Below are 12,561 nucleotides of genomic sequence, written 5' to 3' on the forward strand. Positions count from 1 at the left end.
CCCCCACTGTGCCTCCCTAAGGGATTTCCGGTTCTGATCCCCTGTGACTTTCGCTTTAAGAAACCAACTTCAGGCTTCCCTGGCGGCTCAGTGATAAAGAATCCACCTGCCAATGCAGGGCACACGGGTTCGATCCCTGGCCCAGGAAGATCCCACATGTTGCAAGACAACCAAGCCCGCGCCACAACTCCCGAGCCTGTGCTCTAGAGCCTGGGAAGCCCGGCTTCTGAAGCCTGAGTGCCCTAGAGCCCTTGCTCTGCAGCAGGAGAAGCCACAGCAATGAGGCCGGCCCGCCAAAACTCTCACCTCAACTAGAGAAAGCCCGTGAGCAACAGTGAAGACCCAGCACAGCCACAGCTAAACAAGTCCTTTTTAAAAGAGGAAAAAAGAAACCAACTTCTACGTGAGACAGGCTCACTGTAATCCCAGAGGGAGGGCAGGTGAGCTAGAGCAAGCGCTACAGGAACACTGCTCAGGGGCTGGCCTGGGCCAGGATGACCGGGAAGGCCAGCTCCTTATGGCTGCCCCGGACCCCCCAGCACTGTCAGAGCCACCATCAGGCTGCACGCCTCCGTGTCAAAGCCATCTGTTTCCTCCACTTCCCTCGAGCCCTTGGATGGGAGCTGAATGAGCACCATACTGGCAGGAACTGGGCTGAACGGGGCTCAGGTGGAGAGAGAACCAGAGCTAGGTCTCTGTGCGTGCTCCGGTGCGGCGCTCTCTGCCTCAAAGATGCTATGCTGTCCTCTGACCCCCCGCCACTCCGAGTGCTGGTTACGCACCAGGGCATACGGGGCACTCACTTGGGAGGCCCGCTGAGAAGGGAGGGGAGTAGGCTGCTTTATCCTGGGAGGAATTTGCTCTGAGTCTTCGAGTACAAACGAACGCTGTAAAATTACCGCTAACCTCAAAGAAAAGAAGATCATCCCCGCTCACCTCTTCTCCTGCAGTAAGTAATCCAAGCTGTTGACATAGCACCCTGAGCTCCCAGAGGCGAGCTGGCGAAACCATACAGGAATGGGCGTCAAAGACAAAGACAAAGGGAGAAAAAAGACTGATCAATGTTAAGCCCTCTATTTAGTTTTCTTTTCTGAACAGGCAGTATATTCACTCAATTAAAACAATCGGAAGGCATAACGGCACACAGCCCACGGACTTCGCCTCACCGCCACCCCTGGCCCCCGGGGCCCCTCCGCACAGGTGGCCTCAGGTGTCCACTGCTGGAGACCCTGTTCACATAGAGAAGCAATCAGGAATACATCAGACTCTCTTTCAACACAAATGGTAGTGTAGTGCACCCGCTATTCTGTACTGAGCTCTGATTTTCAATTAACAATATGTAATCAGGGTCATTCCACATCAATACTAAAGAGATAATTAAAAAAAAAAAAACACCACTTCCATGGTATTCTGAAGTATGATAATGACGCAATTTACTAGTTCACTACTGATAGGCATTTTGGTTATTGGCAATCTTGGGCTGTTACAAATATATAGGTCCTATTCTTAGAATACATTTCCTGGATCTATGGGCGCTCAAACGTTCCCAAAGTCTTCCCAGCAACCATGGTTTATTGCTAGGAATGCAGTTCATCACTCAAGTTCCCACTTCAGAATTCCCAAGTCGCTGGACCACAGTTAGCCTGAGGCTTTGTGCCTGACCTAGCCCAGATCCATGAACTCAACCTGGGCTGCGAAAGCCTTGAGGGGCCCCGCATCACCCCAAGCATTTCTGTTAGGAGTTAGGGGCAGAAATAAAGGGGGAGACAGTCCAGCCTCAGGGGCCCAAGCTCCCAGTCACGAGGGCCCAGGGGCTGGGGAGAGGTCAGAGGGTGTGGAGAAAAACTTATGGTCAAGGGGAGGGGGCCAAAGGAGGGTAGCTGGGGTGTGGCTGAAGAGGAGTGGCTACAAAGGGATGGCCTGTCGATGACTCTGGAGAAGTGGCCAGAGAGGGGTGGCAAGGAGAGGAGGCCCCGACTTACCGAGGTGTGGGCGCCCATCCCAGGAGTTGCAGCCTCTGGGCTGGTCCCTGCCACGTTCCAGAACAGCTCCCCCAGTGAGGGCAGGCCTCCTAGTCGATCCAGGTCCTGGGGCTCCTGCTCTGACACCTCGGGGTGCTGGACAGCCAGCCTCCTCAGGCCCCGAGGCCCTGGGGCTGGGTCCCCCTTCTTGGCCTGCGGGACGCTCAGGTTCAGGAACTCCACAGGCGGCGGGCTCCAGTCATTGGAGACTGTGTTCCCGGTGGCCTTCATCTTGGGCTTTTTTGATGACTTGGAGGCTGGAGCAGAGGCGGGACTGCAGAGGCGCCGGGTGGGGTGCGGGAGCCCCTGGTACAGGGGATGGTCGAAGCAGCTGCCCTTCAGGCTGGGCAGGAGGATGGGCCTGGTGGTGGCAGCCTGGTCATCTGTGGATGGGACACAGAGCTGTGGTGTCCCCAGTGGCCCACCACCATCCCAGCCCCTGGGCCACTCTGACCAAGGAGGGGGCAGCAAGCAAGGGGAGCCTATCGACTGGGTTTTCCACTCCCTCGTGGCCCCAAACCTCAGAAGGGCTCCACCTGCACAGGTGAGAGATACCTACCTTCTCTCCAAGGAAGGTCTAGCACCGCCTTCCTGGGTCCGGCCATCGGCAAGCCGCTGGGAGTTTTCTCCTGGAAGGAACCACCTGTCAGGTGAGGCTAGCCTTCAAAAGGGCCGAGCGCTTGAGAGGAGGGCCCTGGGCCCCTGGGTGCCCGGGAAGGAACTGCCCTCCTCCAGCTCCACGCCAAGGACCCAGCAGATGCTCCATGAACATCAAGTTGCTAAGGTCAAGGAGGCTCCATCTGACCTCTCATTTCAAGGACGCGATGTGCAAGTGTACAGACATCAACGTTTACAAAACCTGTATGAAATGAAAACCAGCACAGCCCAGACGAAAGGCCATATTCTAAAATGATATCCTGGGACTTCCCTTAAGTCTTAACCACTTCCCTAGTCCAGTGGTTAAGACTCTGTGCTTCCAATGCAGGGGGTGTGGGTTCGATCCCTGGTTGGGGAACTAAGATCCATATGCCATGCAGCACGGCCAAAAAATAAAAATGAAACGACATCCTGTGCATCTTGCTTGCTTGGTGTCACCCCTGTGAGGTTGTCTGTTAAGAAGGGGCTGGACAGGGCTGTCTGGTCCCTGCCATCTCCCCAGCATCAGCACAGACCTGGCACACGGAAGGCTGGGTGCATCTCTGTTGAATGAATGAATGATTTCAAGAGACCCTGGAGCTCCAATGAGCCTCCTCCTGTGTTAGCAGCTGCCTGTCCTCAGCTAAGGTGGACCCAGCCACATATACAGACATCTCTCATCATAGCAGGCCCAGGCTCAGACAACCTGAAACGCAGATGAAAGGCTAATGTCTGAAAGACTAATGATCAAAGGAAATGACAGTTTACAAAAAAAAGCTCAAATACTCAACAAGGGTTCAAACTCAACAATAATAGAAGAAACCCAAATCAATATGACTATGAAGTATTATTCAATAATAAGAAAACAATCAAAAACTTAAAAATTTATAACAACGAATGCTGGCATGGCTATGAAGACGTGCATGACTGTTAGCACTGTCTAACTGGTGTATACTTTCTAGAGAGTAATCGAACAATACAAAAATCACTGCGAGATGTCCAAATCAGGGAGTCAGGAACCCCGGAAATCTGTCCCTCCACAAATGCAATAATTAAGCTGGAAAAACCCGTCAGGACCAACACTTATGGAACTCTGAAACTAATAAAAAACTAACAACAACGAGGGGGGTGTTTAAAGAAGAAGGATCTGCTAGACGTCAGTACGCCTGTGATCTGCCTTTTGATCTGACCTTCCCAACACCCCAGCTCCCAGCTCAGGGGCAGCGGTGGGGGTGGCATTAGAGGTGTGGCTTGCTGGTGCCAGCAAGGCAAAACAAACTTTGTTCTTCAAGAACTGTGGTTGTGTGTGTTGATCTGTTTTGCAGCTCCCAGAAGAATCAACTCACGGTCTTGCTTTTGTTTTACACCCACTCCCGTACTGGAACTTTCTTAGGGCTGGAGTGTCCTGGGTGGCATCTATTGAAATCATTTAAAGATAAATCTACCAGTCAGAGCCACCTGGGGCAAGGAATTGACAGGTGGCACAAGCAGCCAGAGAGACCGAGTGGCCCAAAAAGGAAGGGGCTGAGGAAGCAGATGATGGAGGAAAAAAGTAAGTTTTAAAAAGTTCCCATGGGACTTCCTGGGTGGTCCAGTGGTTAAGATGTCTCACTTCCAATGCAGGGGGCATGGGTTCAACCTCCCGTGTTGGAACTAAGATCTCACATGCCAGTGTGGTATGGCCAAAAAAAACAAATTAATAACTAAACTATAAGTTAACAAAAAAAAAAAAGAGAGAAAATGAGAAAATTCTGGACCGAAAAATATTCCAAATTTCTAAAATAAATAAATAGTTCCCAATAGTGTCTAGAAAGCCACATGCACGCCCAGGACTAAGGCATGCCGGTGAAAGACCCGACAAACCCATAGCTTTCTCCTCTGTTCACTGTTGTTATTGTTGTTTGGTCAACAACAACACAACAGTTGTGTCTGACTCTTTTGCAGCCCATGCGACTGTAGCCCACCAGGCTCCTCTAACCGTGGGATTTTCTAGGCAAGAATACTGGAGTGGGTTGCCATTTCCTTCAGGAGATCTTCCCGACCCAGGGGTCGAACCTGTGTCTCCTACATTGGCAGGCAGATTCTTTACCACTGAGACTACTCATTAGGCTCCACATAATTAGGGAGTGAAGGTTAAGGCAGAGTTGCCAAAGGCGTGGCTAAGTGTTGAAGGGAGACTCCAACTCAGAATCAATCTGCAGACCCTGGAAGAGTTTCGTCATTGTTTGGGCTCTAGGCATTTCAGGAAATCTATAAAATTGCCAGCTGGCCATAAAGCTAAAGAACAATAACTTTGGGGACTGCATACAACAAAATAATTGTCTTTTGGGCTTCCCTGGTGGCTCAGATGGTAAAGAACCTGCCTGCAATGCAGGAGACCTGGGTTCAATCCCTGGATTGGGAAGATCCCCTAGAGAAGGGAAAGGCTACCCACTCCAGTATTCTTGCCTGGAGAATTCCATGGACTGTATAGTCTATGGGGTCACAAAGAATCGGACATGACTGGGCAACTTTCACTTACAAAAATAGTTTTGAAAAGTCATTACATGAACACCACCACTCACAGCCAGTGGCAACAGTGAACTCTCATTTCCAGAGTTACTACGTTATAACAAGAAAACTGCCCCAAACCAAGCAAATGCTTTGCTGCTCACAAGTCCATGGAGATGATAAGATAAAACATAAGAAGAATCAGAAACTGCTGATACAAAGAGACCAATTCCACGTAAAAAGCTGTGTGCTGAGGGGATGGGAGATGAGGGGGTGGGAGGGGGAGGCTATGTTCTCCCTTTCAAATCGGTTTCTTTTCTGAGCACAAGTGCTTTCTGTGTCTTCCTAACAATGCGGAGCTCACTAAGTTTAGGAGACACAGCACAGCCTTTGTTCCAGTCCAGAGTCGCTGGCTTTTGCCATTCCACTTTCATGATTATGATAAGCAGCTCACTCTGGTCCCTGAGAGCTCAGCAGTTGAGGGCTCTGGATGGGAGGATGATGGGGTTGCCAAGGGGTGGGCCATCCTGATGAGTGAGGAAGCTGCACTTTCATCCCCACACTGAGGCGGGGTGGGGTGGGGTTGGGGTCCGTGCTCTTCCTGCATCACTTGAGTGCACAGTATCTCCATACTCCAGTGCCAAGCCCAGAAGGAAGCTCAGAAAACTAGGCGGACTTCCCTGGTGGTCCTGTGGTTGAGAATCTCCCTTGCAATGCAGGGGATGTGGGTTCGATTCCTGGTCGGGGAGCTAAGATTCCCACATGCCTCGGGGCAACTAAGCCCACATGTTGCAACTAGAGACCCCACACATCACAGCTAGAGAATGAGCGCCACAACTGCTGAGCCCGCGTGCAACAAGGGAAGCCACGCACCACAAAAAAGGAAGATTCCGCATGCCTCAGGGCAACTAAGCCCGTGCACTGCAACCACTGAAGCCCACGTGCCTGAAGCCCTTGCTCTGCAACGGGAGGAGCCACCGTAAGGGGACGCCTGTGCACCGCAACTCAAGTAGCCCCTGCTCGTGGCAACTGAAGAAAGCCCGAGCGCAGCAGCGAAGACCCAGCACAGCCAAAAATTAAATAAATAAGACAAAGAATTCCACATGACCCGCATCCAAATCTCTCCAATGTTAATATTTCACTACGTTTGCTTTATCACTACCTCCAACGTGTGTGTGCATGTGTGTGCACATGTATGATCTTGACTGTTGAAGAGTACTGGCTACTTTGTAGATTCTCTACATTTGGGTTTATGTGACGCTTTGTCATGACTGGATTCAGGTTATATGTTTGGGGCAGGAACATACAGATGCAGTGGTATGTCCTTTGCAGAGCCTCATATCAGAAGGCACAGATGTCAATTTGTTCCATTAATAATGTTGCTAGTAATAACTTTCATCTTCTGGCGAAGCTGATATCTCCACCAGCATATCACTGTTTTCTTTTTGCTGTAATTAATCAACATCTTATGAGAAGATCCTTTGAGACTATGTAAACACCCTCCTTCTGATCATACTTTCATTTCCTAGTTTCAGCATCAATTGATGATTCTCACCTCAATTTTTACAGTAATGGCTGAAAACCCGTGTTTGTTTTTAATGACTTCAAATTTTGCAAAGATCTTAAAGTAATAACCATTGTGTGTGTATGTGTGCTCAGGCCCTTCAGTCGTGTCTGACTCTTTCTGACCCTATGGACTATAGCCTACCAGGATCCTCTGTCCATGGGATTCTCCAGGCAAAAATACTGGAGTGGGTTGCCATGCCCTCCTCCAGGGGATCTCCCCAACTCAGGGATCGAACCCAAGTCTCCTGTGTCTCCTGTATTGCAGGCAGATTCTTTTACCATTTACCACAGTAATAACCAGTACTTCTCACAAATCAAATGGGAACTGGAAGATCATTAGACAGTTCAGTCTTTCAGTCATGTCCAGCTCTTTGTGACCCCATGGACTGTAGCACGCCAGGCCTCCCTGTCCATCACCAACTCCAGGAGGTTACTCAAACTCATGTCCATACAGTCGGTGATGCTATCCAACCATCTCATCCTCTGTCGTCCCCTTCTCCTCCTGCCTTCAATCTTTCCCAGCATCAGGGTCTTTTCCAAAGAGTCAGTTCTTCCATCATCAGACGTTTACCATTAAAACATCCTGAGAGTCCCCTTCAAAGATTAAAAATAAACAAACAAAAACCGGCAAGCTGGTGGTGGCACTGGAGATGGCTGCTTCTCAGGCAAAGTATAACCCTCCCTTGAAGGCCTGAAAGGCAGCCAAAGAAGACAAGATCACTTCTCCTCAAAGTCTCCACTTCTGTACAAACCACCTGCAGGCAATCCTGGTGCAAGCTGAGAAAAGACGTTTGGCATGCTCAAAGCATCTCATTCTAGAAGAAGCACACAAGGTCACCCAGGGCAGGGGTGCGGGCAGGATCAAGGTTGGCAGATCTGGAGGGCTCTGGGGTCAGGTCTTCTCTGAAGACAAAGAAGAAGATGAACTTTGGCCCATGTTTCCAGGACAGTCTCACTCCTGTCTGTAGTTCTCCCCAGGCTGGGACCTGCTCATCTGCTCAAACACCAAACCCAACACAGACAACCGGCTGCACCAGCTGGAACCCTGCTCTCCTGCGGCTTAACTAGCCAGGCTCTCTGGGGGCAAAGTCACCGAGCGAACTGACATAGAAGCAGGTTCTGAAATTTATAAGTGGACTTTCATTGTGTTGTTTAGTCTCTAAGTCTTATCCGACACTTTTTGCGACCCCACGGACTGTAGCCCACAAGGCCCCTCTGTCCACGTGGTTCTCCAGGCAAGAATACAGGAGTGGGTTCCCATTTCCTTCCCCAGGGGATCTTGCTGACCCAGGGATCCAAACTGAATCTTCTGTATTGGCAGGCAGGCTTTTTTTTTTTTTTCTTTTACTGCTGCGTCACCAGGGAAGCCTGTAAGTGGACTAAGAAGTCCCAAAAACTCATTCTGAAAGCTGAGGATTAGAAATAAGAAAGATGAGGGCTGGAGAGAAAGACAGCCTCCAGGTTAGCTCACAAACTCAGCAACCCACAAAGCAGCTGCATGGAGGACTGAGGACCGTGAACGGAGTCTTGATCCAGAACATGATTCCTATGGGATGCAGACTGACCTGGGCACTGGACAACAACTTGCCCCAGCGTGTCCAGTATAGTTCCACTCAGCAAACCCAATTTAGCATGTCTGATGCATCAAGCCTTGTGTTGAGCCCTCGGACACCAAGGAAGGGGAAGAGAAGGTCTCTGCCCTTGAACTTGCAGCAGTGGGAGGTGTCTGCCAAGAGACAGACCCAGGGTCACCAAGACTCCAGCAGATGATGGAGCCTGGGCCCCACTGCCCCAACAGGTGTATTCAGATTGGCTGGCTGTGAGCAGGCTCATGGGCTAGGGCCACCTGCCCAGTGGGCAGCCTAAGCCTGGTTGCCGCAAGACACCTGTCACTCAAAGCTACCGCACTGTCAGTGGCTGTACAACAGTCCAACTTTCCCTATAAAGGAGACACAGCCGCCGGCTGTTTCTTTCCTCTCCAACCCACAAAGGAATACATTTTCATGCTTGTACCTGTTGCTCCTGGCTTTTACCAACCCCTTCCCTCCAGTTCCTTAAAAACATTAGCATCTTCAATGAAGAAATGAGCCATGCTGCTGCTAAGTCACTTCAGTCGTGTCTGACTCTGTGCGACCCCATAGACGGCAGCCCACTAGGCTCCCCTGTCCCTGGGATTCTCCAGGCAAGAACACTGGAGTGGGTTGCCATTTCCTTCTCCAGTGCATGAAAGTGAAAAGTGAAAGTGAAGTCGCTCAGTCGTGTCTGACTCTTAGCGACCCCATGGACTGAAGCCTACCAGGCTCCTCCATCCATGGGATTTTCCAGGCAAGAGTACTGGAGTGGGCTGCCATTGCCTTCTCCAGAAATGAGCCATGGTACAGTCTAATAAGGGATCATCTTTTCTGCCTGAATCACCAACTCTGAAAACTGCAACTCATCGGAGCTAAGATAATACTGATTTTAAAAGCACTGTGGGGACTTCCCTGGTGGTCTGGTGGTTGAGACAAACCAGGGGGCACTGGTTTGATCCCTGCTCTCCCTGGTCAGAGAACTAAGATCTCACGTGTTGCTTCATGTGCCAAAAAAACAGAAAAGCCCCGTGACTTTCTGTTCAACAAAGAAACATAAAAAGCTGCTAAGTGAACGATGGCACAAAGGAAGTCACCATCCAGCACGGGGCCCAGCTCAACGCCGAGCTGTGAAATGGAAACAAAGACGCATTCCAGAATGGATGAAAACGATAATTACGGTTAGTAACAGGCTCCAAGCACTGCGCACGAGGTGTCGAGACAGGACGCAGCGGGAACAAAAGCGATGATGTCAGGGCCCTGCGCCAAACAGGGAGACACACTTACTGTCTCAACTTTACTTCTGCAGTTGTCTCCCTCCCAAGCCCCCACCACCCAACATCCAGGGCCTGTTCCTCCTTCTTCTCACACATATTCTTTCCAGGTTAAGAAAACCATCTTAGGGACTTCCCTGGTAGTCCAGTAGCTAAGACTCCAGGTTCTCAAGGCAGGGGGCTTGGTTCAATCCCTGGTAAGGTAACAAGCTCCCACGGGCCGCAACTAAAGACGTGCATGCCGCCACTAAGACCTGACACGGCCGAATACACCATCTCAGAGCATGGGCCTCTAGTCCAGCCATGCTCCTTCCTTCCCAGTCCAGCCCAGGAACCGGGTTCCATCTTCCAAACACACCCCACTGCAGGGCTGGTGCTTCCCCAAGTCCCTCAAACCCCAGCCCAAAGCTGTTAATGCTCGGCCTCTGTTCCCAGCCTCTCCCACTCTTCAGCATGCTCTCATGTGTGATTTCAGCACATCACCTCACTTTTTTTGTTCATTTACTTTCCAGGTTACAAGAAAAATAAAACAATCTGTCTTAAAACGTGACTACCAGGCCAAATAATTACAGGTACCAAAGTGTTTTGAGCCTTTGGTATATAAAGAGATCCAAGATTAACTCAGAATATAAGTGTACTTCTTACGAAGATCACTTCTTCAAGATGCCATATTCCTAACACCGTGCTTTGTATCTGTCCTTTTAAACAAATATTTAATAGCTCAGGAATGTTAGTCAGGGCAGAGGCTGCCATCAGCAAGGACTCAGCTCACAATGTGAAAGATGAAGCGAGATGAGTTTTATCCACAAAGAAAAGCCAAAGAGTCTCCAGCATCATAAACCACACATCCATCAAACTGAGAACAGGCTGGGAAGAGAAAGCCTTTCTGGAAAGAAAAACAGCAGTGACCCTTTGTGCCCTGGTGAACATGAAAAACAAGCAAACAACAACAAACCATCAAATCAAAACATAAACTGATTCCAAATCAGTCTGAAGAAATTTCACCCCAACAAAGCAAACCGCGGCTTGGCGACTGCGCCACCGGGGGAGACCAGGGCCTGCCCATCTTGGTCAAGGCAGTCCCAGAACAGATCAGAGTCAAACGCAAACACGTAAACACACCCGTAGAACCAAGGAATCCATTAAAATACAATACAGAAGGAGAGCTGACCAACGCTGGGCTTAGGACCTACCGCAGTTGGGTGGGGGCGGGGGTGGGGGTGGGGCGAGTGGGCGGCGGGGGGAGGGGGCGTGGGGGCGGGGGAGGAGTGGGGGGCGAGTGGAGGGAGTCAGGGGAGGGGGGGGTACTGTTGCTGCCATGCGGCTTGAGGATCCTTAGCCTCAGTTTCCTCACCTGTACAATGGAGTTGACCAGCCTACCCCCTGAGTCACAGGACCAAAGGCCCCAGAGGGCGCCCACACCACGGAGGCCTGACAGGGCGGGACTCAGGAGGGCCCGGTTGGTGGCAGGGGACCCGGCCAGCTATTGGGGAAAGGGAGTGGGTAGAGGCCTCTAGGGTGGTGGGAGTGGAGGACGGGGGACCGGCGGGCCGGGTGGGGACAGGCGCGGGTCTCCAGGGCCTCCCCGCGCCCAACGCTGACCTGGACACAGCAACAGAACCTCGGTACACGCTGCGTCCGCTATGGCTGCTCTCACTGCCCCCTCACCCCGCCGCGCAACACGCATGCGCAGCCGCACCACGTGCGCGCCACATGCCCGCCCTCTAGGGTGCGCGCCTGCCCCGGTGGCTCATCGCAACAGTCTGCTTCGCTCCCACTGCTCCTACTCAGACCCCACCCCCTCAGGAAAATCCCGGCGGAAGTCGCCAAATCCTGGGCACGATGGCTTCCGTTTTTCGGTTGGGAACACCGAGGCCCAGGGGAAGAGGGCCACTTGCCAAAGGCACACAAACAGAAGGAGGTGGCTTCAACATTTCATTCCAGAACAGACCTGCCCTTCCCACCTCTTTGGTCCTTTTTGAACTGTGAGACCCTACAGGCCTGTTGTGTTGAGAACACTCCGCTCGTAACCATCAACCACATTATGATTCCTCACACGTATCTGAGTGTGTATGAATACTCATGTGCTCTTTGGAGGATGCTGGCCCTCAGATTCACACTCAACAATGGATTGAGCCCCAACCCAGTGCCTGGCACGGAGCTGGGCCATTAACACATTATTCCTCTTTATCCGGAGAAGGCAATGGCACCCCACTCCAGTACTCTTGCCCGGAAAATCCTCTGCCAATTCTGTCATCAGTTAAAACCCCCATCCTGCTCTTCTGGGGGACTGATTTTTAGTTAAGTGAAAGTGAAGTCGCTCAGTCGTGTCCGACTCTTTGCGACCCCATGAACTGTAGCCTACGAGGCTCCTCTGTCCATGGGATTTTCCAGGCAATAGTACTGGAGTGGATTGCCATTTCCTTCTCCAGGGATCTTCCCGACCCAGGGATTGAACCCAGGTCTCCCGCATTGTAGACAGCCGCTTTACCATCTGAGCCATCAGGGAAGTCCGATTTTTTTTTTTTTTTTAAATTAGGCATCACAAATAACTTATTAAAATGATCCCCTGGCATGGTTTTTAAGACAGGATGGTGGTAGAGCTGCTGCTGGAACTCTGGGGAAGCCCATACTCTGCGGGAGCCCCTATTCTGGGACAAGTGATGGGTGGGGAGGCAGCAGCCCTCCTGTGCTGAGAGGCCCTCCCAGCAACATTGCTTCTTGATTTTCTTTGATCAATACCTCTAGGGGTTTGGGCCCTTTAATTCACCTTACTTCCAGTTGTCAAAAGGGATAATGGGGAGGTTCAAAGGATCCTATCTGAACTTCTTACTGTTCTTTTGAGAATTTCTGCTGTTTTAAATGTTTTAAACATACATAGGTTAGACCCATTTCAATGAACATCATTTCTAAGTTTAAGATAGACAGGCAAAATTGAAAACAACTTACACAGTAATAATGCTTTTCAGTATATAAATGCTTCCTCCAATTTTACCTCTTCACAGC

General features: G+C 50.8%; 1 protein-coding gene across 4 annotated transcripts in view; it reads right to left on the minus strand.

Annotated features, from left to right (window-relative positions):
- FAM178B (family with sequence similarity 178 member B) overlaps positions 1 to 11,257 on the minus strand; it is a 107,540-nt gene extending 96,283 nt beyond the window's left edge. For 3 of the 4 annotated variants that reach the window (XM_024999286.2, XM_024999285.2, XM_024999283.2), the window contains exons 1-4: positions 11,158 to 11,257; positions 2,581 to 2,650; positions 1,983 to 2,404; positions 937 to 998 (exon numbers count right to left, since the gene is read on the minus strand). In XM_024999286.2, the coding sequence (XP_024855054.1) occupies positions 937 to 998; positions 1,983 to 2,404; positions 2,581 to 2,626 (530 nt within the window). In that variant the 5' untranslated portion in view covers positions 2,627 to 2,650; positions 11,158 to 11,257. The other variant, XM_024999284.2, reaches the window with a different exon arrangement.
- Between the last annotated feature and the right edge of the window lie 1,304 nt (positions 11,258 to 12,561).

Source organism: Bos taurus, chromosome 11 (assembly GCF_002263795.3).
Source record: "Bos taurus isolate L1 Dominette 01449 registration number 42190680 breed Hereford chromosome 11, ARS-UCD2.0, whole genome shotgun sequence".
In the NCBI taxonomy this organism is placed as follows: Eukaryota; Metazoa; Chordata; class Mammalia; order Artiodactyla; family Bovidae; genus Bos; species Bos taurus.